Raw genomic sequence first — 23,601 nt, 5'->3', positions numbered from 1 at the left:
AAGTACACTTAAAAACCAAACTCACTTCCAAGAATTTCCACCTTAGTTAAATACAAATATGTTATAGCAACACCTTATAATATGCCTGGGTAGACTCTCACACTCCTGTCTTTTTCAAATGCATTCACTGTGTCTTCCTCTTGATTAAAGGTGCAGTACCAGAAGATCCAGCAGCTCCGTCTGTCTCAGAACCGGGCACAGTACTACGGTGGCTCACTGCCCAACGTCAACCAGATAGGCAATGCCAGCACTGATTTCCAGGTACCCGGGTTGTCCTCCATCCGCTTCTCAAAGTCTACTAAATCTGTCCAGCTAGTCATGTTCATTTAGGAGAAGATAATCTCCAGCCATATACTCCGCTTTTCTACCCTCAGATAAACGATGTCAAGAGACGGTAATTGCAAACCTTCTCCTTATAAAACAAAGAGTGTGTTTGTCCTCACCTCTTAGTTTGCCCTCACTTCGCCTACTCCTTCAGTACACGGCTATCCCCAGTACACTTGATACAGCGGTGCGCTCCAAGAGCCGAAGAACTGTATCTGTGTCTATCCCCTATGGAGAACAGTGTTGTATACCTTCAGGTGAAAGTGCTCTTGTTGCTCTGAATAAAGCTTCTTTGAGACACCGAGCAGTGATCCCTACTTTTTGTTCGCCATGAGAAACCAAACCTAGAGAGGTAAAAGCACTTTGGAGTAGACTGAATTCACCTGGGGACGCAAGCTAATGGTGGCACTTTGAATACTTTACTTCTGTGTGTGTGTGTGTGTTCTGCATGCTTTATCAGTCCTGAATCATGAACACTGTATTTTCATTGACAATTTTTAGGCTGTTACTATTAAAGGCGTTTAAAACAGATTCATGCATTTGTGTGCAGAATGTTAACCAACATTTTATTTCTCCACAGGGGGTGTTTCCCTCCGGTCTGGACTCTGTGCGAGGGACTAGACACCATGGTCTGGTGGAAAGGGTCCATCGAGACCGCAATCGGATCAACTCACCACACCGCAGGCCCATTGACAAGCACGGACGGCAGATATCCTTTAAGTTCACTACTGTAAAGGCCTTTGTTGAGGGAAATAGTGATTTATAATCTGTGAGGGTCTTTATTTACGCTAGTAGATGCATCATTATTATGAGCTCAGAATGTTGTATGTGTGTGTGTCATACATGTTGACCTTTGCTCATGTGGGAAGCTTTTTTTAGGCTTGAGGCTGTTGATGATCCTCTATGTATTGATATTCCCTCTCTTACAATGTGGGTGTGAATGAGTGGGTAACTGCAGTAACCTGCTGTTTTCTCCCCACTCATGAGAACCGTTTAGAGATTTAAAAATCAGTACTCTGGTGTCCTCATTAGTGCGTGATTAATAAACCTTGCCGCAGATCGTCTTGAGTGTTCTGCCGCTAGTTCTGCATTCATTCATCAGGCAGGTTGACCAAGTCACTGACTACGCCACGCCGGCCCGGCCGGTCTTTTATCTTCCTCGCTTGTGTAGTTGATGGATTTCTTTCATTAATTTTTCAGTGGTTGTCTGTAAGCTTAATCGTCTGTGGGCTCAAAAAATAATTTCGGTCTGCAGATTTAGCTTAGTGCTAAAGATTAAATAAAAAAATAAAAAGGCCCTAATGCTGTCTGAGTTACCATTCTGTTTTGAAGATGTTTAGGGCATGAAGAGTCTTCTGCTGATTTAGTTTTGATTTCATCTTCGGTCTTTTAAAGCCAGAGAGAACTTTTGGGGTTTGAAAAATCTATAAACACAGAAAGAAGCTACTTCGTAGTCATTAAAATTGGAATAGTTTGGGAATGGTCCACTTGCTCAGATGCCATGTCATACGAAAAGACAACAAAGACAGTGTGAGGGAGACGGAAGGAAAAAAAGTGTGGCAGAGTTGAGTTGCGTAAGAACTCTGAATGATGGGTTCAAAGTAATTCCACGCTGTGCGCCACGGCCGCCCTTTTTCTTTGAGCGGGAAAAGGGCATTTGCGATGGTGACCGCAGTCATGCTAAAAACTGCAGGACCTGTTTGTCAGAACTCTGCTCTGTGAATTGAGCCACTCCCTCCCCTAGAGCTGAAGATATTCTTGCATATTCTCACGGGTTTCTTCAGAGTCTCAGATGATTTAGTGTTCTTCACCTCGTTGTCTGTTTGTATTGTTTTGCTTTTGATTGTTTGCCTTAATTGCTGACACTTGTTTCTAGTTGTCTCTGAAAAAAAAAAAAAATGTTTTAATGAGTAAATGGTTAGCTGGGTTGTTACCGTCTTCAAAGCTTTTTGCTCTAGGCCCAGAACTTTCTGGTTTTTGTTGTTGTTGTTGCTTTTAGTTTGAGAATTCAGCATATGAATAAGACGGCTTACGAACACATATTAATCTGATGCAGCAAAGAGTCCAGACAGATTCCATTCCGACTTGTTAGTAGTGCATCGCTGTTACTATTTCTCATACTTAAAGTTAGGACTCATCCTTTACATTTGTGACTGATTTTACATTTACATTTCAGTAGCTGCTTTTTGCTTTTTTTCCAAAGCAACTTAAATTGCTTCATGAAGCTATACATTTTGTCAGTTCATGCATTCCCTTGCATCAAACTCATGACCTTGGCGTTGTTGGCGCCATGCTCTACCATTTGAGCTCTCTATCAAAAACAGTAACAAGGGGAATTACATTTTTCAGAAACTTAAGTAAATGCCCACTGCTGTGATTTGCAAACTAAATTGCACCATTTTTATGCTCGAGATGGCCAGTGCTATAATAGAGCCATATATGTTTTACTCAGAGTCAGATCCCAAGGTAGAAGAAAATGAACCAGCAACAGCCAGCGTGGTAATTACTAAAATCTATTATCTGTATATAGTTCTAAAACTATTATGAACTTGTTGTTGGACTGCTTTAATTAATTGATATTTAGAAAAACAGGCAGCATGTTGAGAATAGTTAAGAAAAGAGTTTGTAGTGAAATGAGATGAACAAACAAAAATGAAAAGCATGGTTAAAAAGGAACTTCAGTCATGCATTTCTAGTAGTTTGATCTTTTGGATGCAGTTTTGGTATGCAGTACAGTTTGTCTACATCCAGGTGCAGAACAACATCAGACGGTCGTACTCAACATCTCACTCTCACAGCATTAACGCTCTTGTGATTGATGGAGAGGCACGAGTAGTTAGGAACACATGTTAAGGGTGTGCAGTGAAAAATCATGACATGGCAATTTTAAATCCTATTGTTTTAGATTGATTATGTGTGTCAATAACAAGGACAACCATCATTCTACTGCTTTTTGTTTAAGCCTTTGCTTTAAACCGTACGCTTTTTTTTTGGCAGTGTTGACATGTCCGCTTATTATAAGCATCCTTCAGATCTTTGAGATTTTTTTTATAAATATGGGCAGTTGTGAGATATATATATTCAGCATTATTTTAGGCTTATTTGTGTGAGGCAGATTGCTTATTTTGGGCTTGTCATGTTTAACCCAATTGTTGCTTTTTCTAGAATGATCTGGCAACAATGTCTCTATGGACTCTCTAATGTATGTGGTGCACTTAGACCACAGGGCCTGTGAAAGCAACTATGGTGCAGAGAAAAGGACTTGTCAAAATGTGGTAATGAGACGAGATGTATTTCCCTATTTGTTTGCAGTGCTGATAGAAATGAGAGACAAGCATGTTCAAATACGTCATTAACGTCTAGTCGTTCAATTTGATGTAATGTTAATTCAGTCGTCACTACCTTAGTGCCTGTTTACACCTGGTCACTTCATTCGTTTTCTCTGATCAGATCGTCTCAAACCACTTCAAGAGGTGGTCTGAAACGCATTCCAAACAAAAATAGACAAGTGTAAATGTATCTGGTTGTTGAAACCACATGTCATTTTTGCTCCTCCCAATTGTTTTTAAAATAAATGTGTGAGAATGTGTCATAGGCTATTTGACATGTTATATCCAGAAATGACAGCGTTACTGCAACACGCATCGCCTCAGATGAGTAGCTGAGTATCTTTCATCAAGTCAACGCACAAACTGCCGCAAATGAAACCCAAAACACAATCACCTTTATTAAGCAGTGAGACTAAATGATCTTTCAAGTGCTGATCTTAGTATTGTGGTCATTATAATAAATTATAATTGTATTCATAATGTATGTTATAATGAATGATATCTTTTCTTAAAGCTGCAGTCCGTAGTTTTTCCTCTTTGTCTCCATCTCTGTTCGAAATCTGCAATGGCAGTTATTCGTGGAATTATCACCTTTACGTGGGTTGTGCCTCGGCACGGCACCGTGTGGATGAATCCAATGTTTTGAGGAGAATGTGCGGCTGTCAGTCACCGCGCCGGTGTGGATACTGTCATTCGGAGTCACTTTTGTTCTGACAAACTAAGAGAAAAAAAGCATTGCAGTAAATCGCGCTGATTAAATCTAACGATCGCTTATGTCACATCAAACCGTGCAAATTATACTTTGTTCTCAAATTGTTAATGTTAACAACATCAGCATTGCGTGACTACATTTAATGCCCTTCCGATATTATCCTTGTTTTCGCATGGGCCCGGTTGCAGTGTCTTTTTTTCTGTAGCTACTCCAAAGTCCGAACAAAGTCTTTTGCATTTTACAACGGGTGAATCTCCAGTTGTCACTGGTGATTGTTCTTTGAACCTTTCTGGATCCGCCATCAAATTGATAAGTTTAATTATATCAAGTGCTGTGAGAAAAGGCTATAAATCTCCACCTCCAACATCCTCACACGCAACACAGCCTACTAGTCGGGACACCTTCTTTATGTGCACAAATGTGATGTAATGACGCAAAGACATGCTCGAATTTCCCGCGGAAATCCACCAGTACCACTGGAATTAAAATCATTATTACAAGTTTACCGTTTTGAATCGAGCTAAGACAAGCAGATAGTTTTGAACACTGGCTGGTTATGTACTTGCTCAAATTTATTTGGGATAATTTTTTAACTCAAAAAAGTTACTGCAGCTTTAAAGGGGTCATATAATGGTACATGCACTTTTACAAGTTGATTGTACTGAAATGTGTGTTGGCAGTGCCTGTACACATCCATCATATGATGATAAAAATCCATCCAGTGTTTTTTTTTTTTTAATCTCCTTGTATGTTTTCCCCCGTCTCAAATCGAGCCGTGTGACGTCGCACGGTCGGACACCCCTCCCACGATTGTTAATTGACAGCAGCGTTTCAACACAGACCCGCCCTGAGCGTGCTGTCATCATAGTCCGCCATTGTTGATACGCTGGAGCAGTCTATGAGCAGAATGGCGTCTAAGCGATTGTGGTGTTCTGTTCTTGGGTGTAATAACGAACACAGCAGTCATTTTGATGAGTTTTGTTTTCGAAGGGAATATTCCCCACGATCAACGTCAATGCTTTCATGTTTGCGCAAATCATTTCTCACCAGACTTATAAACGAGGGTCAGTATAAAGACTGTCAATGAACTAACGTATACATCAGTAAACACATATCTCACTACTCTACCCTGCCAGTACATACAAAGATAGATCAAAGTGACATAACGTTAACCAACCATTCAGAAACGTCCTGTTCGAGCCTTAATTGTCGAACTTCTTCGGGGCCGTCATCTTGTTCCGGGTCCGACTCCGGTTCAAATTGATACGGTTGCACAGATGTGTCCTCAGAGACTCCCGCTGCCATTCTTTCTCTAAAATATACCCTCAACTGTTGTCAAGGCAACACTCCATGTGTATTGTGTCAAAACGCCCCACAGAACAGAGGGGCGGGGTGAGCAAAGCTCATTATCATTTAAAGACACATGCACTTAAATGGCGTGCTGAAAACAGAGCTGTTTTTGACCAGATAAAAAAATTCTTACAATACTAATGATAATTTTTAATTAAAGTATATTACAAACTTTTTATTTAGACCCTAAAGAATATTAACTTGTACAATAATGGCATTATATGACCCCTTTAAATAATTGTAAATTTAAAATTCATTGTAATATTTGAAAATTCCTTTTTTATACTTCATAATTTTAAGCATTATACTTTCTGAAGGTGTGTTCAATGAATACTGGAGATAAGTATTATACCTTTGGCTTCAATTATTCACAAGACTGTATAATGCATCATAAGGTGAGTTACAAAGCATAAATAATGCATTAAATACTTTTTGCATTTGTAAATAAAGGCTTTAAGTAAAATGTTACCAAAATCGTTTTCAGTAATTGAAATAAAGCTTAAATGAAATCAAATATAATTCTTAGATTAACAACTTATTTTATTTCAGTTAGTTGCCAAGGCAGCATTTCTAATTTCCTTTAAGTTGAATAACTAATTTGCTAAATATAAAACTGAAACAAAAAAAAAAATGAATTATAGAAAGCTAAATAGAAATGTTTTAAAGAAAACAGATACTAATAAAAATGACCAAAGCACAACAAAATTACTAAAACTTAAACTTAAATTAAAATGCAAACTGAAAATATAAAAATAAAACCTAATCCAAAATATTAATAATTACTATAGTAGCATATAATAAATAATACTAAAATAACACTGATGGTCCTGGAAACCACTGACAACACCCTGTCATTATGATGTCATGTTTTTCACGGCCATACGCCACTCACATTTTCTTTAAAAAGAAAACCAATTTTTAAATCTTCTTAAACTTAAAACCTCACTCCGGATCTAATCGAAATAAACAGAGACTCTCTTAACAAACATTCACCCACAAGGCTTTTCTCTTAATGTCTGAAGCATTTCATTTTCATGCCACTCTAATTCTGCTGAGTGAGAGAAAATGAGGGAGGATTCAAAGGCCAAATTTGCTTTCACTTTGATTTTTTTTTTTTCCTTTATTGCCAGATGTCCCTCACAGTGTTGGCTTGTTTTGCTCCCATCGATTCAACCGCGTCTGCCAAGATTACACTCTCTCACAGGCTCGCCAGCCAACCTAACGCTGTCCAACTTCCTCCTAACCCATGTAGTTGCCTTCAAGCCGCATATATCATGCCAGATGCCTTGATTTGGCTTTGTCTGTATTCCTGGAATCATGTCCTATTGGAGGGCGAGCGATGTGGGTCGAGTGTGAAATGTCAGAGAGAAAGGTTAGCTCACCCACGCCATCCTGGAGCTTCTGAGATGAAGGTGCTGTCACTGCCACCCTGTCTCTCCACACCGCTTCAGCAGCCATGGGCTAATTAGATCTTAGCAAGGATCCCTCGTAATCCAAGCCGCCTGGCTTATGTCATCATCTCTCTCCCCAGGCCGAGCATCGACAACAGTATTTACAGTCACGCCAGGGATTTCATACAAATGATACGGGGTATAACATACAGTCTCAACTATGAAGTGGTCTAAAATGGTTTTACTGTGGCCTGGCTTTGCCTGCTCATTGGTTGGTTGTGCTGTGTTGTGTCATGGTTCGGGTCACGGGGCGGGCTGGTGGTTGAAGAGTTGGCATGAAGAGCTCAGTCTCTCATTACTGCAACAGAACTGATGGCTGTGTTTTCCAGGCCGGTGCAGATGTTGAACAGAAAAAGACTCTGTCCTGCTTTCTGTCTTGTAAATCCACCCCTCCCCCATTTTGGATGTGAGAGTTTTGGCACAGATGGACATGACGAGGCAGCATTGTCAACATTGGTCTGAGTCGAAGTAACAGTGTTTACTCAAGGAGTTCTTCAGCTGGGCTATATTCTCTCCCATAATTCCTGTAACTTTTGTTTTAGTCTTGAGTGGGTTAGGACAGCAAATGTACGTTTTAAAGGGGGTCATATCATGAGAAATCAAATGAGAAAAGTTGATTGTAATATGAAAATGTTATGTAAGGGGCCGTTCACACAGAAAGTGTTTTTCCATTCCACTGTGCTACTTTTCTATTGTTTTTCAATGCAAAGCATTGCTAGATGGACGTCTTTAACCACTGTGCTCGCTTCTCACGTCTTTTGCAGCGTCTCGCACATAAAACTGCATTCTAAAAACGCGGCACTCAAGTTAAAAGTTCAACCTTTAAAAACGCGTTTCTAGACCTTTGTTTTTTTTTGGTTCCGCTGACCTGCCGTCTCGAGTTTTTAACAGCAAAAACGCATTCTGTGTGAACCGACCCAAACTTTTAAGAAACTCAACACTTCTTTAGTCTGCAGAGCATCCATTGAATCAAAGCTGCAAAGAACGGCTTGAAATCAAATGTGCATACCTGGTTTTCAGAGACATTGCCCATCTGGTCACAGTGAGGTAACAATGAGAAAGTATGATAGATTCTAGTGTTGTCAAAAATATTGATATTTCGATATGTATCGATACTGAAATATCTGAAACAGTTCCGATACTCCTCTTCTGCGGTATTGATACTAGCTGCGTGTTCTCGCTCCCTCTTCTCTTCGACGGCGAATTGACACCCATCATCTCTTTCACTTGTCTCATTCGCTCCAGTTGAATAGTGTTGAGTGTTAGCTTCTGAATTTCAGCATGGGGTTGCAGGTATTGCGAATAATTTTACCTTATTCCTGCAGGTTTCTCGCTCACCACTGATCTACTGTATATTAGTGTCGCGTAGCCGCGCACATAAAGCCGCCTCTCAAACAACTCACTTTCACATGACTTTCACTGACTTTCATGACTTTCACTGAAACATGACTTTTTTTCCCTGCAAAACACAAAAGAATATATTGTGAAGAATCTTTCAATTGTTTTGGTTTGGATGAGGACCGAATTTTAATTTTAGGATGAACTATCCTTTCAAATCTTTGGCAAACTTTGTAGTATTCATTGCTGTGTGTAGTGTATGAGAGGGTTTTTTAAGCCAGTTGACATGCCACTGAAAATCAGCCATTTTGGTGCCTTGCAAACTTGTCGAAAAACAATGTTAAGTTCTGTGAAGTATTCCTCTGATTTGTTAAAATATGCTGTTGCAGAGATGCTAAAATGCTTCGAGATTGTTTTCTAATAATGAATTTGAGTTACATTTATAAGTGTGTACTCTATAGCTTGTTGCACATTTTCATTTTGTGAAGAAACAACACTGTAAGAAAAAAAAGTTTCAAAAGTAAACATCTTTAATTGGGATTTTTTTTAAAATATTTCTTTCAAATATAAAAATACAGTAGCCTACAAATTACTACAAATTATGTACAAATTATGTACAAATTTAAACTAGACAGAGAGTGGAAAATAGTCATGAAAATTTTTATTTATGCCTTTTTATATAAACAAGGTTTGAAGCACATGTGATTTTGACATTTGCCTGTGAAAACTTTGGAGGCTTTCCTTGACTGAACTACGCTGAGAGTTCTCCATATGGAACGATGTACCTTTCTCCTCCCCCTGACAACAGCTGGAGAAGGTGAGTTTACTCATTTATTTACATTACATTTATGCATATGGCAGATGTTTTTACCCAAAGCGACTTACATTGCATCCAAGGAACATTTAAAAAAAAAAAAAAAATGCATCAGTTCTTGCTTTCCCTGGGAATCGAACCCCGGACTTTGCCGTTTCTAGCTACAGGAGCTATGACGTTTGAACAACAGGAAAAATACCTCCCCATCAAACTATAAGGACCGATATCGTCCTACACACACCCATTCATGCCAACAAATATGTGTTCGGTCATGCGTGACGTACACTGTTACATTATACGTCATGTAGATTTTGATCATATCTTCTGTTAGTTGCAGGGCAGAGTGCAAAGATGATGTTATCTTGAAATTATGCCATTTTAGTGACATCAAGCAGTGTTGCAAGAGAGATCATGTCACATATGAGGGAGAGTTAATGCATGTTTTGCATTTGCATAGGCTATACCTACAGATGCCTGAAAAGAAAACCGTAACGATGACATGTTTTTTCAGCGTGTGGAAAATCCCATATCCGCAGCAATGACAGATAACACCAGTAAAAGGTTAGATAAAAACAAAACAAAGGTGTTCAAAGAGAACTACGCACATCACTGTGTCGATCTCGACGCTCTGGGTGATTAGAAATCCGTTTTCTGAGAACAAATGCTCACGTTTGCTCTGCACAAATGTCACTCTTCTGGGTTCAGCCCCAGTGAGGTGTAACCATTGGACGGTTTTCCTCATTTGTTTACCGAGGAGTGAATTGCAGCCAGTAATAAAAGGCTTAAGGAAGCTTCTCCTCATCATAGTCGTGTTTTGAATGCAGGCTTGGCCGGCGGCCAGCGTACCTTCTTACCAGCAAGCTGCCTCGTCCTCCATGTTGACTCTGCGACTTGTAAAACTTTCAGAGTCCACGCCCTGTGGCATTGTTTACACCTGAAAACTGGTTGGCCTGATCAGCTTCAGCGCAGCCTTCTGTTCCCACTGTGGCGAAACACTGCTGTGACAGCCATATGCCGTTGAGTGGCTCACATTCAATACTAAATACAGGGCTTTATATTATTGCTTTTAGTTTGAAATGTGAAATTATAAGACCGTTCAAACACTGACCGAATTGCATCGTATATGTTGTTGTTGTGCAAAGCAGCACAGATGGGGGTAGCAGAAGATGAACCCTCATGCGGAGTTTAGCTGAATATATGATCTTAGGCAAACTTCAGAGCTTCATTATAAATGCATAAACCGTGAGCCGTTCACTCCACTTCAAGGGATGTCTCAGAGGCATCCCATGAATTATGAAACATAGGATTCAGAGGATCAAGCACAGTTAGATCTTCTGATTCTACAATGTATATTTCAGAAATTTGTACATTGCCTTTTTTGTTTTAATTATATCCAGTTTTCTTCTCGTCTTCAGGAGTGATGTCTTTGTGTCCTCGTGAAGGCTGAATACTAACCACAGCATTTCTCTCTGATTCTAACAGTCTTCTTTTTTTTCTTCCTCAAGGATGAATGTTGAGCTATTCTTTAAATCTTTTCTCAGTGTAAACAGCACTAACTAAACCTGCCAGATCTTTTGCTAGCTACCCCTCAGAGCCGCCCTCCCCCAGAACAGATCGTGAGCTCAGCGTGTTTGTACGCCCCCCTCCCTTTTTACTCTGGACCAGATTAGCATTTGCTAAAAACCGTAGTACATGTTTTGTTTTTGTTTTTTGTTTTATTCCGCTTTGCCCGTTTGACCTTGCACAGATATATGTATATTGAATAGTGAGTGTTCTCTTATTATTTTCTGTTGGGATCTTGCGCTGCGATATCTCCTCACGTGATTAAAAGGGCCGAACAGATGTTTTCTGTCTGCGCGGACATTAGAGGTTAAGCTAGGTTTAGGACGAGTCAGAGAGCGATTGCAAATGGTTTTTGGCATTTTTAACAGCACATGTTGTTTGTGATGTCTGCAGGGTTTTTTTTTTTTTTTTGGTCTTGACAGTGTGACACGTCACACAAAATCTGCAGATTTACTAGTGTTTGGTTTGTGTAGTTGTAAAAGGGATGTTTGTGGTGCTTTAACTCATGTAAAGAGAAGGGAAGGGAGGAGGTCTGCTTAAGGGAGGAATCAAGGCCAGTTGGCAACAAATCAGTGATTACGGTTATAGAGCAATGTTCGTGAAAGTTCAGTGGGAATTTCCATGTGATGGGTACAAAATAGGGCCTGAAATGATTGATCTCCCCCCCTCCCTGTAAGGCGATGTGTTTAACCTTCAGAAAATATCCTCAGGAGGTCAAACAAATTATATAAGCATTATTTTCTGAGGTTTGCAAAATGTCAACTTTTTAATCAAATAGACAAAAATGTAAAAGATAAATTGACAAAAAGACTGGGTATTGGTTGCTAATTTTATCTAAATTAAACTGTCACTCAGTAGCAGAAAGCAAATTTGTGATCAAATTTTTTTGTTGTTTTTTTCTCAAAGGGGATAGCTCACCCAAAAATGACATTTCTATAATTATTTACTCACCCCCCAAGTCATTTCAAAACCATAAAACTTTAGCTAATCTTTGAAACTCAAATGAAGATATTTCTTCAGAAACCTGAGAGGTTTCAGTCCCTCCATTGAAACCCTAAGTAAAAATTTGTTAATAAAGGCGTTGTAAAACAATTCCATATTTTTTAAATGCCAATAGTTTCTCAATTTTATTTATTTACTTGACTTTTACTTTATTTACTTTATGCTTAATGCTTGTTTTGTCTTATTTTAAATCATTTTAAGTTATCTTGAGGTGAGCCCCCTGGTTACATTTAATACTCAGTAACTGAGCATTGGGTGCTAGTATGAGTAGTCTGTAGGGGATTGGTCATGGTTCTCTATTGGTTTAGGAGTGCAGTGGGCAGGTGTTTGGCCAGCAGAGGATGATGGTCCTGATTTACTGGGAGGCCCATCCTAACATATGCCCTCGAGGAACTGTTTACAGCTCTCTCAACACATCTGTGATGCATTACCTACTGCAGCACACACTGGTTAAGGGTTAATGAGCTGAAAAAGGCGTTACCCTCAGCTCATTAACCCTTCCTTTCTCTTCACCACACAACTTGGTCCAACCAGTGCAGATTTCTGTAGCTTATTCACACAATAACCTGATGTATGGGTGGCGGATGTGTTTTGTGGTCAGTTCACAGGCCTTCTCAGTTCTATCACCAGAAAAGGAAATGTAAGAGGACTGCGGTAGTATGTTGCCAATAAAAAGATGTTGTTGGCTTTGAAATGGTCTAGAGAAAGAGAGCCCAATACTGTAACATTAATATAAAGTGTTTTGGAGATTTTTATCGTCTATCCTAACACATTTTTCTTTGGTTATTTTTTGACACAGCATATTCTCAGGTCAAGATAAACACTGTGTGACCTTTCCTGAACTGACGTTAATGTTGTGTACAGTCTGAATCTCTGTGTTTTAGTGTGCCCCAGAGCTCAGTTGCATCCGTAGGGACGACATCGCTACTATGATACTTTCAGGCTCAGTTCTCCCTGGGCTACAGCTGTCCCTCTGGTGTCTGGGTAAACGCGGGCTGGTTCTGAACCCTAGGCAACATCCATATGTTTCCCTGTGGAGTTCAGCTGGACTGGGTCAGGAACTTGGGTCAGCGCTGTTCTCTTAGTCCCACGCTCTCCCATCCTGGATCTGAGCCTCTGCTCTTCCCAGACAAGACTTCCTCTGGGAGGATTTCTAGAAAAGCATTCGACTTAAGTGTGATCCAACAGCAGTTGGCTTTCATTGAAAAAAATCTCTCCGTTTTTGGTGGTCTGCCTGATGCCAGTTTGAAAACATCTGCTTTTCACGTTGTTTGTGATCAAGGGTCAGATTTAAATAACAAGCTGTTTACAAAGCCGTTTTCGAGTAACTTCCTGATGCATTTCTATTTATGCCATATACTGCTGCCTTTAAACTCTTCTATTTTAAGTCTCCAGCATGGGTGGTCGATGGGCACTGACTTTAGTGCTTCATATGGCATGCGCAGCTAAGCCCTAATGCACTTCAAAGCAAGGGGAACAGACCGGCTTTACAGAATCATTAGAAGGAAGGCCACTTTCTGTTGTCACAAGGAGTATCTTTTTTTCCCTTGAGCATTACATCACCCTAGTGTGGTCTGGCATACTGTAGCATCTCCTTAGCAGCAGAGTGGGCTGCAGGAAATCTGTTTATTATTTCTCTTTATTGTCTTAGTGATAGGAATATGTTAACCCTGTTAGTGGGAACCACAGGCTACATCTGCTGGGCTTCTTACGCATCTACACGGGCGAACGTGGATCATTATACATTCATGTCTTGCACTCCCCGTGAGTAATGGCACCGCTGAGTTATGATATCAATGGCTGCTTTGATAAGCAGTTACAGATATAAAGAAAGAAATATTTTGTTTTAGATACACTACCGTTCAAATGTTCACCAAACCTGCATTTGTTTGACCAAAAATACAGAAGAAAGAGTAATATTGTGAAATATTATTACATATGAATTCAAAAATAATTTATTCCTGTTATGCAAAACTGAATTTCCAGTCCTCAGTGTCACATGATCCTTCAGAAATCATTCTAATATGCTGATTTACTGCTCAAGAAAAATCTTTTTTTTATTTATATATATATACAAAAATATTAAGCAAGAACAAATGTTATCAACATTAAAAAAAATCATATATATATATATATATATATATATATATATATATATATATATAAATATATTAGTGCTGGGCAAAGATTAATCGCGATTAATCGCATCCAAAATAAAAGTTTGTGTTTGCATAATATATGTGTGTGTACTGTGTATAATTATTTTGTATATATAAATACACGCATATGCATGTATATATTTAAGATTTTTTTTTTATTTATATATAAATTATTTATATTTATATATAATATAAATTATGTATAAATGTATATACAGTATATGCATGCAAATATTTCTTAAATAAATACATGCATATGTGTGTATTTATTAGGGCTGTCAAAGTTAGCGCGTTAATAACGCGTTAACGCAAAATCATATTAATGGCACTATTTTTTTTAACGCTCGATTAACGCAGCGCGTATTTTCTGTTTGACCCGTGGCCCAAAACCTAGTTGGAGAAATGGAGATACACAGTGTTGCCAACTTAGCGACATTGCAGACCCATTTAGCGATTTTTCCCTTCAACAAAGCGCCCAAACCTTATTTAGTTTCTGAGAATCTACCGGTACCGCCGGTACTGCTCTCCCAGCACGCGCGCGCGCCTCTCTCTCTCTCGCTCTCTCTCTGCGTCTCGCACTGGAGAGAGGAGCAGCGCTTTAATTCAGTTAAACACAGATATGATGTTGCTTCTCTAATTTTACATGCAAGTATAGCCGAAATCGCAAACCAGATATTGTGTTTATCTTATGTGTATTTGATTTAATCAGACGACGGCTCGATTATCAGGATTTTTGTGCAGATTAACATCTTGGAAGGGAGAGCTGGTTATGTCTTAATGGGTCGCGTTTCAGTCACCATTTCATATTCATTCCGTTGTTTGACAACAGAAACAGTAAAATATACCAATGAAAACTGTTTTATTGAGAATTTAGCTTCATCAAAATGGGCACAGAGAGAGACAAACTATAATGTAACCTAATAATAAATAATACATGTACATTTAGCATTTTCAGAAGAGCTGCCCTGTCATGCAAAAATCTAAACATGTTTGTGTTAATTGCTCAGTGCAAAGAAAGAGAAGTAATGGGAACCTGGTATTTCTTTGTTCTTTCTACATGTGTCTAATAGACATGAACAAGTTCTTTGAAAAACATCTATGACCTTTGAAACATGTCTCGTCTTCATGCTCTATGTTGACTATGGTTTCAATAATAAACATACATTTGCATAAAGCATCCATATTTATCCATGCCCACGTTGATTAGAGTATTACAAACTTGAAAAGTATTAATTTAAGGTACATTTAGAACAAATAAAAAAATGTGCGATTAATCACGAGTTAACTCATGACAATCATGCGATTAATTGATTACAATTTTTAATCGATTGACAGCCCTAGTATTTATATATACAAAATAATTATACACAGTACACACACATATATTATGCAAACACAAACTTTTATTTTGGATGCGATTAATCGCGATTAATCTTTGCCCAGCACTAATATATATATATATATATATATATATATATATATATATATATATATATATATATATATATATATATATATATATATATATATATATATATATATATATATATATATATATATAATTTTTTTTTTTTTTATGTTGATAACATTTGTTCTTGCTTAATATTTTTGTGGAAACAATATAAAGTTCAAAAGAAGAACACTGATTTGAAATCTAATTGTTTTTTTTTTATATTGTCATTTTCGATAAATAAATGCATTTATTTATTTATTTATTTAATAAAAGTAATCTTACAGACCCCAAACGTTCGAACGGTAGTTAATTTAACAGTACAGTATGTATGTTCCCTGGAAACCGAACCCATGACCTTGCTGTTGCTAGCACCATGCTCTACAGTTTCAGGACTAGACTAGAGTCTATTTGGATTTAGGCCTGAAATAAACCCTTTCTCTGTCCTCGTCACAAACCACAATCTTTAAGGTCACAGAGCCTTTGCTTTTTTTTGTCCCTGAATTACATGGCTGTCACAAAGATTAAGGTTTTTGTGTTGATTGCGTTTGTGGCCAGTAAGATGTATTTGTTTATTTGGTTTAGTCTATATCCTGATTTCCCAGTGTGGTTACTCTGCTGCAGCGTTGCCTTCGTGTTTCTTTCATTAACCATTAAAGATATTATAGCACTTTTGTTTGCTCTCAGACGTAGCAGATCCAATCTAATTGAAGCAGTAAATCAGTGCTGCACACAGTATTAGACTAACCTGGGGGAATAGGCTCTGATTTCTACGACTCTTTACGTTTTCCTGAAGGTGTCACAGAGATATTTTCACCCTGTTCGCTCTCTTCTTCTCTTTGTCTCTTGCTTGCTCATCCTGCTGTACTAACCCCTGAGCCAGGGCTACAGGTTCAGTACAGTAGTGAGTAACACGTGACTGTTTCCATTTCTAAAGGGAGCAACTGCCATGGACTGAAGAGAAACGACCTGGATTTAGATTAATATCACAGCTTAACAGGTGACCTTTGACTTTCAAATTCCTCTCACAGATCTCCTCTGGACCTGTCTTATTTGTTTTTTTCTCATTATCACCTCCTGCAGATCTCCTTCTCTCGGCTCATTCTCCTTCTTGTATTTTAGATCTTATTAAATCTGTTTCTTTATCAAGTCTTCATACAAACAGAATGATTTCAAGCAAATCACAGATGCCGTTTCTCTACTTGGCCGACTATTCTCTGTACACTATTTCACTGTACCAAACTAATCCAAACCAGGGATCATTATTTCTACTAATCTGTTTTGTTTTCTTTCCCCATCACCACACTCATTATTGTGACATTAAAACAGGTGTTTTCTTTTTCAATGTCACCTGAGAATGGTTTAATGATCAGACCTGATAAAGGATGTAAAGCAGAGAGAGGCTCTGGAGGACAGTGAAGTGCTCTTGAGAGTGCCGTCATGTATAGTTGCTTAATAAAGGCAGTGAGCGAGGGCAAAGGGTCATGTGGCCATGGCTCGGCTCAGCAATTTTTTGTTATTTTTTTAATGATGGCTCACTGACCGAGCTGTTTTTCCTCCATCCTTCCCTTCTCCCACAGAACAAACTCTGACTCAGCTCTGCACACCAGCGCCATGAGCCCAAACCCACAGGATCCTTTTGGCATGAACCAGCAGATGGGCAGAGGACCTCCGCAGCGGAACGGTGAGCTCGGCTTCCTCCCTCTAGGCCTGTTTACATACTAATTTTGAGCCAATTTAATACCTACACAACCATATTCTAATCATTGTTATTGCGTGGCATAACAGTGTGGTTGAAACAAATTGCACAGGGGTCAAATGGATTGCACAATGTCAGGCATGGATGATAAATCAATGATTTTATAGCAGAACCAAATCAAACCGTTGCACCCATGGTGCAGCGTGTTTGCCTGACACAGCTGGAGCTCACTGTCATGATGTTTATCTAGTTGTCTTGGTTACAAACGCAGGCATTTCAGATGGTATGCTGAAAATGGTTGACAATTAGCCCGGCCCAGTGTGCTTTTAAAGGATGTTCCCTCTACCATTATTTTTCTGTGATTTCTAGAGCTCTCGTAAACATAATTAATGTACATCCCCATGAGCTTTACAGATAGCCTGGCTCATCCTCCCCTAAAAAGACAGATAGCCAGAGTGCACATACACGTGCTGCAGTGAAGATGTTTGTAAGACTATAGGATTATGTCATAGGGTGGGATAATCTTCCTCCATTCTGCATTAGCAGTGAAAGTGTTTCATCATTGTATTAGTTGAAGTCTGGCAAAGAAATTTGTGGCTCTGCCAATACAATAATACGATAAATATTTTTTTTCATGATATTGCATCAGCATTTCACTTTTATTGAATCGTGGATTCATTGAATCAAAAGTGCAGTAAACATTTATAATGTAATAAAAAATCCTATTTCAAATACTTTCTATCCATCGAATAATCCAGAATTTTTTTTCGGCAAAACCGTTTAAAACTGATAATAACAATAAATATTTCTTGAGCAGCAAATCTGCACATTATAATGATTTCTGAAGGATCATGTGACACTGAAGTAATGGCTGCTGAAAATTCACATTTTAAAATATATTAAAATAGAAAACGGTTGTTTTGCATTGTAATAGTATTTCACAATATAACTCTTTTTTTTTTTTTTATCTAATGGTAATCTAATAAGAGACTTCTTTCAAAGACATTAAATGATCCTTTCTTTTATCTCCATACTAAAATGTCAGTTGACCAGACAGTGATTCATCTTTTCTGTTAAATCATTGGTGTCCGGGACAGCGTGAGCCCAGAGACTGTAGACTGTAGTCTGTATGTCTTTTTGCAAAACATTCTGTTTCAACTGAAAAAACTAAAATCAAAAGCCTATAGCAAGTGCTAAATTGATAAAAATGAACCTCATTGGTTCTCGCTGAAGCTCAAACGTGCTGCGTAACACAAGATTGAACCTCATTGGTTCTTGCTGAAGCTCAAACGTGCTGCGTAACACAAGAATGAACCTCATTGGTTCTTGCTGAAGCTCAAACGTGCTGCGTAACAAGAATGAACCTCATTGGCTCTTGCTGAAGCTCAAACGTGCGTAACATAAGAATGAACCTCATTGGTTCTTGCTGAAGCTCAAACGTGCTGCGTAACAAGAATGAACCTCATTGGCTCTTGCTGAAGCTCAAACGTGCTGCGTAACACAAGAATGAACCTCATTGGTTCTTGCTGAAGCTCAAACGTGCTGCGTAACAAGAATGAACCTCATTGGCTCTTGCTGAAGCTCAAACGTGCGTAACATAAGAATGAACCTCATTGGTTCTTGCTGAAGCTCAAACGTGCTGCGTAACAAGAATGAACCTCATTGGTTCTTGCTGAAGCTCAAACGTGCTGCGTAACAAGAATGAACCTCATTGGCTCTTGCTGAAGCTCAAACGTGCTGCGTAACACAAGAATGAACCTCATTGGTTCTTGCTGAAGCTCAAACGTGCTGCGTAACAAGAATGAACCTCATTGGCTCTTGCTGAAGCTCAAACGTGCGTAACATAAGAATGAACCTCATTGGTTCTTGCTGAAGCTCAAACGTGCTGCGTAACAAGAATGAACCTCATTGGTTCTTGCTGAAGCTCAAACGTGCTGCGTAACAAGAATGAACCTCATTGGCTCTTGCTGAAGCTCAAACGTGCTGCGTAACACAAGAATGAACCTCATTGGTTCTTGCTGAAGCTCAAACGTGCTGCGTAACAAGAATGAACCTCATTGGCTCTTGCTGAAGCTCAAACGTGCGTAACATAAGAATGAACCTCATTGGTTCTTGCTGAAGCTCAAACGTGCTGCGTAACAAGAATGAACCTCATTGGCTCTTGCTGAAGCTCAAACGTGCTGCGTAACAAGAATGAACCTCATTGGCTCTTGCTGAAGCTCAAACGTGCGTAACATAAGAATGAACCTCATTGGTTCTTGCTGAAGCTCAAACGTGCTGCGTAACAAGAATGAACCTCATTGGCTCTTGCTGAAGCTCAAACGTGCTGCGTAACAAGAATGAACCTCATTGGCTCTTGCTGAAGCTCAAACGTGCGTAACATAAGAATGAACCTCATTGGTTCTTGCTGAAGCTCAAACGTGCTGCGTAACAAGAATGAACCTCATTGGCTCTTGCTGAAGCTCAAACGTGCGTAACATAAGAATGAACCTCATTGGTTCTTGCTGAAGCTCAAACGTGCTGCGTAACAAGAATGAACCTCATTGGCTCTTGCTGAAGCTCAAACGTGCGTAACATAAGAATGAACCTCATTGGTTCTTGCTGAAGCTCAAACGTGCTGCGTAACAAGAATGAACCTCATTGGCTCTTGCTGAAGCTCAAACGTGCGTAACATAAGAATGAACCTCATTGGTTCTTGCTGAAGCTCAAACGTGCTGCGTAACAAGAATGAACCTCATTGGTTCTTGCTGAAGCTCAAACGTGCTGCGTAACATAAGAATGAACCTCATTGGTTCTTGCTGAAGCTCAAACATGCTGCGTAACACAAGAATGAACCTCATTGGTTCTCGCTGAAACTCAAGCGTGCTGCGTAACACAAGAATGAACCTCATTGGTTCTCGCTGAAACTCAAACGTGCTGCGTAACATAAGAATGAACCTCATTGGTTCTCGCTGAAACTCAAACGTGCTGCGTAACACAAGAATGAACCTCATTGGTTCTCGCTGAAGCTCAAACGTGCGTAACATAAGAATGAACCTCATTGGTTCTCGCTGAAGCTCAAACGTGCGTAACATAAGAATGAACCTCATTGGTTCTTGCTGAAGCTCAAACGTGCTGCGTAACATAAGAATGAACCTCATTGGTTCTTGCTGAAGCTCAAACGTGCTGCGTAACATAAGAATGAACCTCATTGGTTCTTGCTGAAGCTCAAACGTGCTGCGTAACAAGAATGAACCTCATTGGCTCTCGCTGAAACTCAAACGTGCTGCGTAACAAGAATGAACCTCATTGGCTCTCGCTGAAACTCAAACGTGCTGCGTAACACAAGAATGAACCTCATTGGTTCTTGCAGAAGCTCAAATGTGCTGCGTAACACACGAGAATGAACCTCATTGGTTCTTGTGGAAGCTCAAACATGCTGCATAACACAAGAATGAACCTCATTGGTTCTTGCTGAAGCTCAAACGTGCTGCGTAACAAGAATGAACCTCATTGGCTCTCGCTGAAACTCAAACGTGCTGCGTAACATAAGAATGAACCTCATTGGTTCTCTCACGTCAAGCGAACATGCTTGAGTTCCGTTTACCACAACTGATATGAGAGGTGATGAATGTTTATATGTGAATAAAAGCCTAAATTCAATCTGTTCATCATATGAAGTGATCGTGTCTTTTCAGAATTCACAATTCATATGGATTCGTTGTACGATCTCTTTATGAACTTTTTAAAGCGTCATTGTCATTTGCGTTATGTCAATGGAGGTACAGAAATCTCTCAGATTTCATCAGATTTCATTATTTTTGGGTGAACTAACCCTTTAAAGTAACAAGTGATTTGCCTTGCCTAATGTCTTTACATTTTCTTTGCAAATTTGCTTTAAAAAACCTAGATAAAACGAGAGAATGAGTCTATTATTTGCTGTGGTAATCAGCATTATGTAAAAAAAACACACAAAAAAACATTGAATCTGTAACATTCCTGTTCTGTCTTACTCTCTATTGCGCTCTTTCTGTGTATCACTTGCTCTCTTATGAATTGATTTGCATGCATATAGGCTTGAGTTTGCAGCACATCTGCACTGCATATCCAAGATAAAAGCATCTTTGTGTATCAGACTTGTTTAGTCAATAGGTTTAAAAAAGATAATGAGTGAAGATGTGGAGCAAACCGAGATATGGAGCACTATAACTCAGAAGGCTGTCTCTGTTCCAGGGCAGTTGTTTTCACAGAGACACTTTAGTTCAATCTGATAAGAAACTGCTTCATTTAAGGACAATGCAGACATCATTTATTTAATATCTGTCTGGGAGCTCATCTGAGCTATGTAGACAATTAACAGTGTGTTGGAGGTGTGCAGTGAGGCTCGCGTAATATGAACAAGTACAAACCAGCCTCTCACATGGGACAAAAATTTGTCTCGCTTCCGCTATCACAGTAGTCTCATTCCAAACCTGCCAGCCAACTTGACTGTGTGATGCAACTGTGCTATTCATGTCTAGAGCTCCCAAAAGCATCAAGACCGCGTGCCACATTCAACCGCTTGAGTCTTACCCTACTGGGATTTATGATTTGACACCGGCTATAATAAGAACTACTGTTTTTAATGCTCGATTTTTGCTTTTGGATAATTCTTGCTAAACGTAATTGTAAATAACTTGACATTAACTTGAACTATGCGTTTTTTAGGTACTTTTACACTTCAAGATAAAAGTGATGAAACTCTGGACTGTGTTTTTCTGTTCTGGTCGTCTTTTTCTGTCAGTTATGGCATTGAATGAGACTCTCAGTGAGGGGGAAACGAGGTGTTGACATACTTTTTGTTTGATTCATTGTGCGTCGCAGTTGGGCGTCTGAGACCAGCAGCTTTGCTGAAGTGCCGGAGCTGGTTGATCTGGCTTCGGGCCCACACTGCATCTGTGCTGGGCCAGCATCAGCAGAGGAAGTAGAAAGGAGGTTTGTTTTCCACAGGATCTCTGTGGTGTATGGAAAACAATGCCTCTCCATTGATTCACTTTGCACTTGTGGTCACAGATTTCTTGCGATATACTTTTTTTTTTTTTTTTTGTCTCCTCTTTCTCTTTCCCTTTCCCTTTCATGGGGGGTTCCTTAAAGAGACAGTGCACTCTAAGAAGCTGTTTTCAACTTCCCCTTCTGGAGTTTGTGCCCTGAATTTTCAGTGGGTGGAGTGAGTGTGCACTGAGTGACTCATTTCAATTAATCAAATGTATTATATATATATAATACTACCATTCAAAAGTTTGTGGTCAGTACAATAAAAAATAATAATAATTAATACTTCATTAATTTGATCAAAAGTGAAGGTATTTATAATGATAAATATCATTATAATATTTGAAATTTCAAATAAATGCTGATCTTTTGAACTTTGAGTCCTGGAAAAAAAATTATCACTGTTTTAGCAAAAAAATATTAAGCAACTGTACAACTGTTTTCAACATTAGCCCTATTCGCACAGGATAAGGATTACCTGGTGACCTCTAGTAATTTGTAATAATTGCGGAGGTTGTCTGTGATCTTAATCCCGTGTGAATCGGCCATGTCTGCAATTTGTAAAGTAAAAATTCCCCCGCAAATGACCTACCATATTTCGCCGAACACCGAGGTCCTGTGGTAATATTAGTCCCGTGCGAATCGGCATCTCTGTGATTTGGCATATAATTTTTTCAAGATTTTTGTTTCCTGTGTGCTTTTTTATCCATCTTTCGCAAAGAATGGAGTGTTTTGATAGTATTTTGGGTGCTGGGTCATATCGCTATACACCATGATACGATACAACTATACAATTTGCAGAAAGAGAAAGCTGAAAACCATCAGAAGAGCAAAAACAAAAATTATGATTAGATGGAGATGGATGACATGTATAGCATGTGGTAAGGAACATTCTTCTGTTTATGATATATCATACAGCTATAACAACAAGAAGACATTTCCAAGCAATAGCCTATTGACATCATATCCTGGAGATAAGTCAGTAATTTCGAGTAAAATCACAGGCTTCGTTTATCCCGTGCGAATGCGCCACATGAAATTCAGATGTGGGTGGGAAATTTCTAAATCACACGAGGTCACATAGATAATACTAATCCAGTGCGAATAGGGCTATTGATAATAAATGTGACAAGCGGCAAATCAGCATATTCTAATGATTTCTGAAGGATCATGTGACACTGAAGACTGGATTTATGATGCTGAAAATCATTGGCTTACCATTCAGAAATGTCCTGTTGCACTCTACGTTGTCACTTTTTCTTGAGTCTCTCCATCTTTGTCCGACTCCAGTTTGAACGTTAAACTTTTGAAATTTTCAGTGCGTGTGTGTGAGGTAATCGGAGCTGCTGACACACAAGCTCTTGAAGCTCCGCCCTCTGTGCTGGGAGCAGCAGCTCATT

The 23,601-nt window shown here is 39.1% G+C and overlaps 1 protein-coding gene across 2 annotated transcripts in view; it reads left to right on the top strand.

Moving 5' to 3' along the window:
* The window catches only part of crtc3 (CREB regulated transcription coactivator 3), a 50,363-nt gene that overhangs the window by 10,376 nt on the left and 16,386 nt on the right, over positions 1-23,601 (top strand). For both annotated transcript variants that reach the window (XM_084403951.1, XM_084403950.1), the window contains exons 2-6: positions 151-261; positions 905-1,033; positions 9,260-9,321; positions 16,430-16,492; positions 17,073-17,176. In XM_084403951.1, the coding sequence (XP_084260077.1) occupies positions 151-261; positions 905-1,033; positions 9,260-9,321; positions 16,430-16,492; positions 17,073-17,176 (469 nt within the window). The remainder of the gene's footprint in view (positions 1-150; positions 262-904; positions 1,034-9,259; positions 9,322-16,429; positions 16,493-17,072; positions 17,177-23,601) is intronic.

This window comes from Rutilus rutilus, assembly GCF_951802725.1.
Source record: "Rutilus rutilus genome assembly, chromosome: 3".
Lineage (NCBI taxonomy): Eukaryota > Metazoa > Chordata > Actinopteri > Cypriniformes > Leuciscidae > Rutilus > Rutilus rutilus.
The sequence above is the reverse complement of the archived record's forward strand: the minus strand, read 5'-3'. Positions and strand labels throughout refer to the sequence as shown.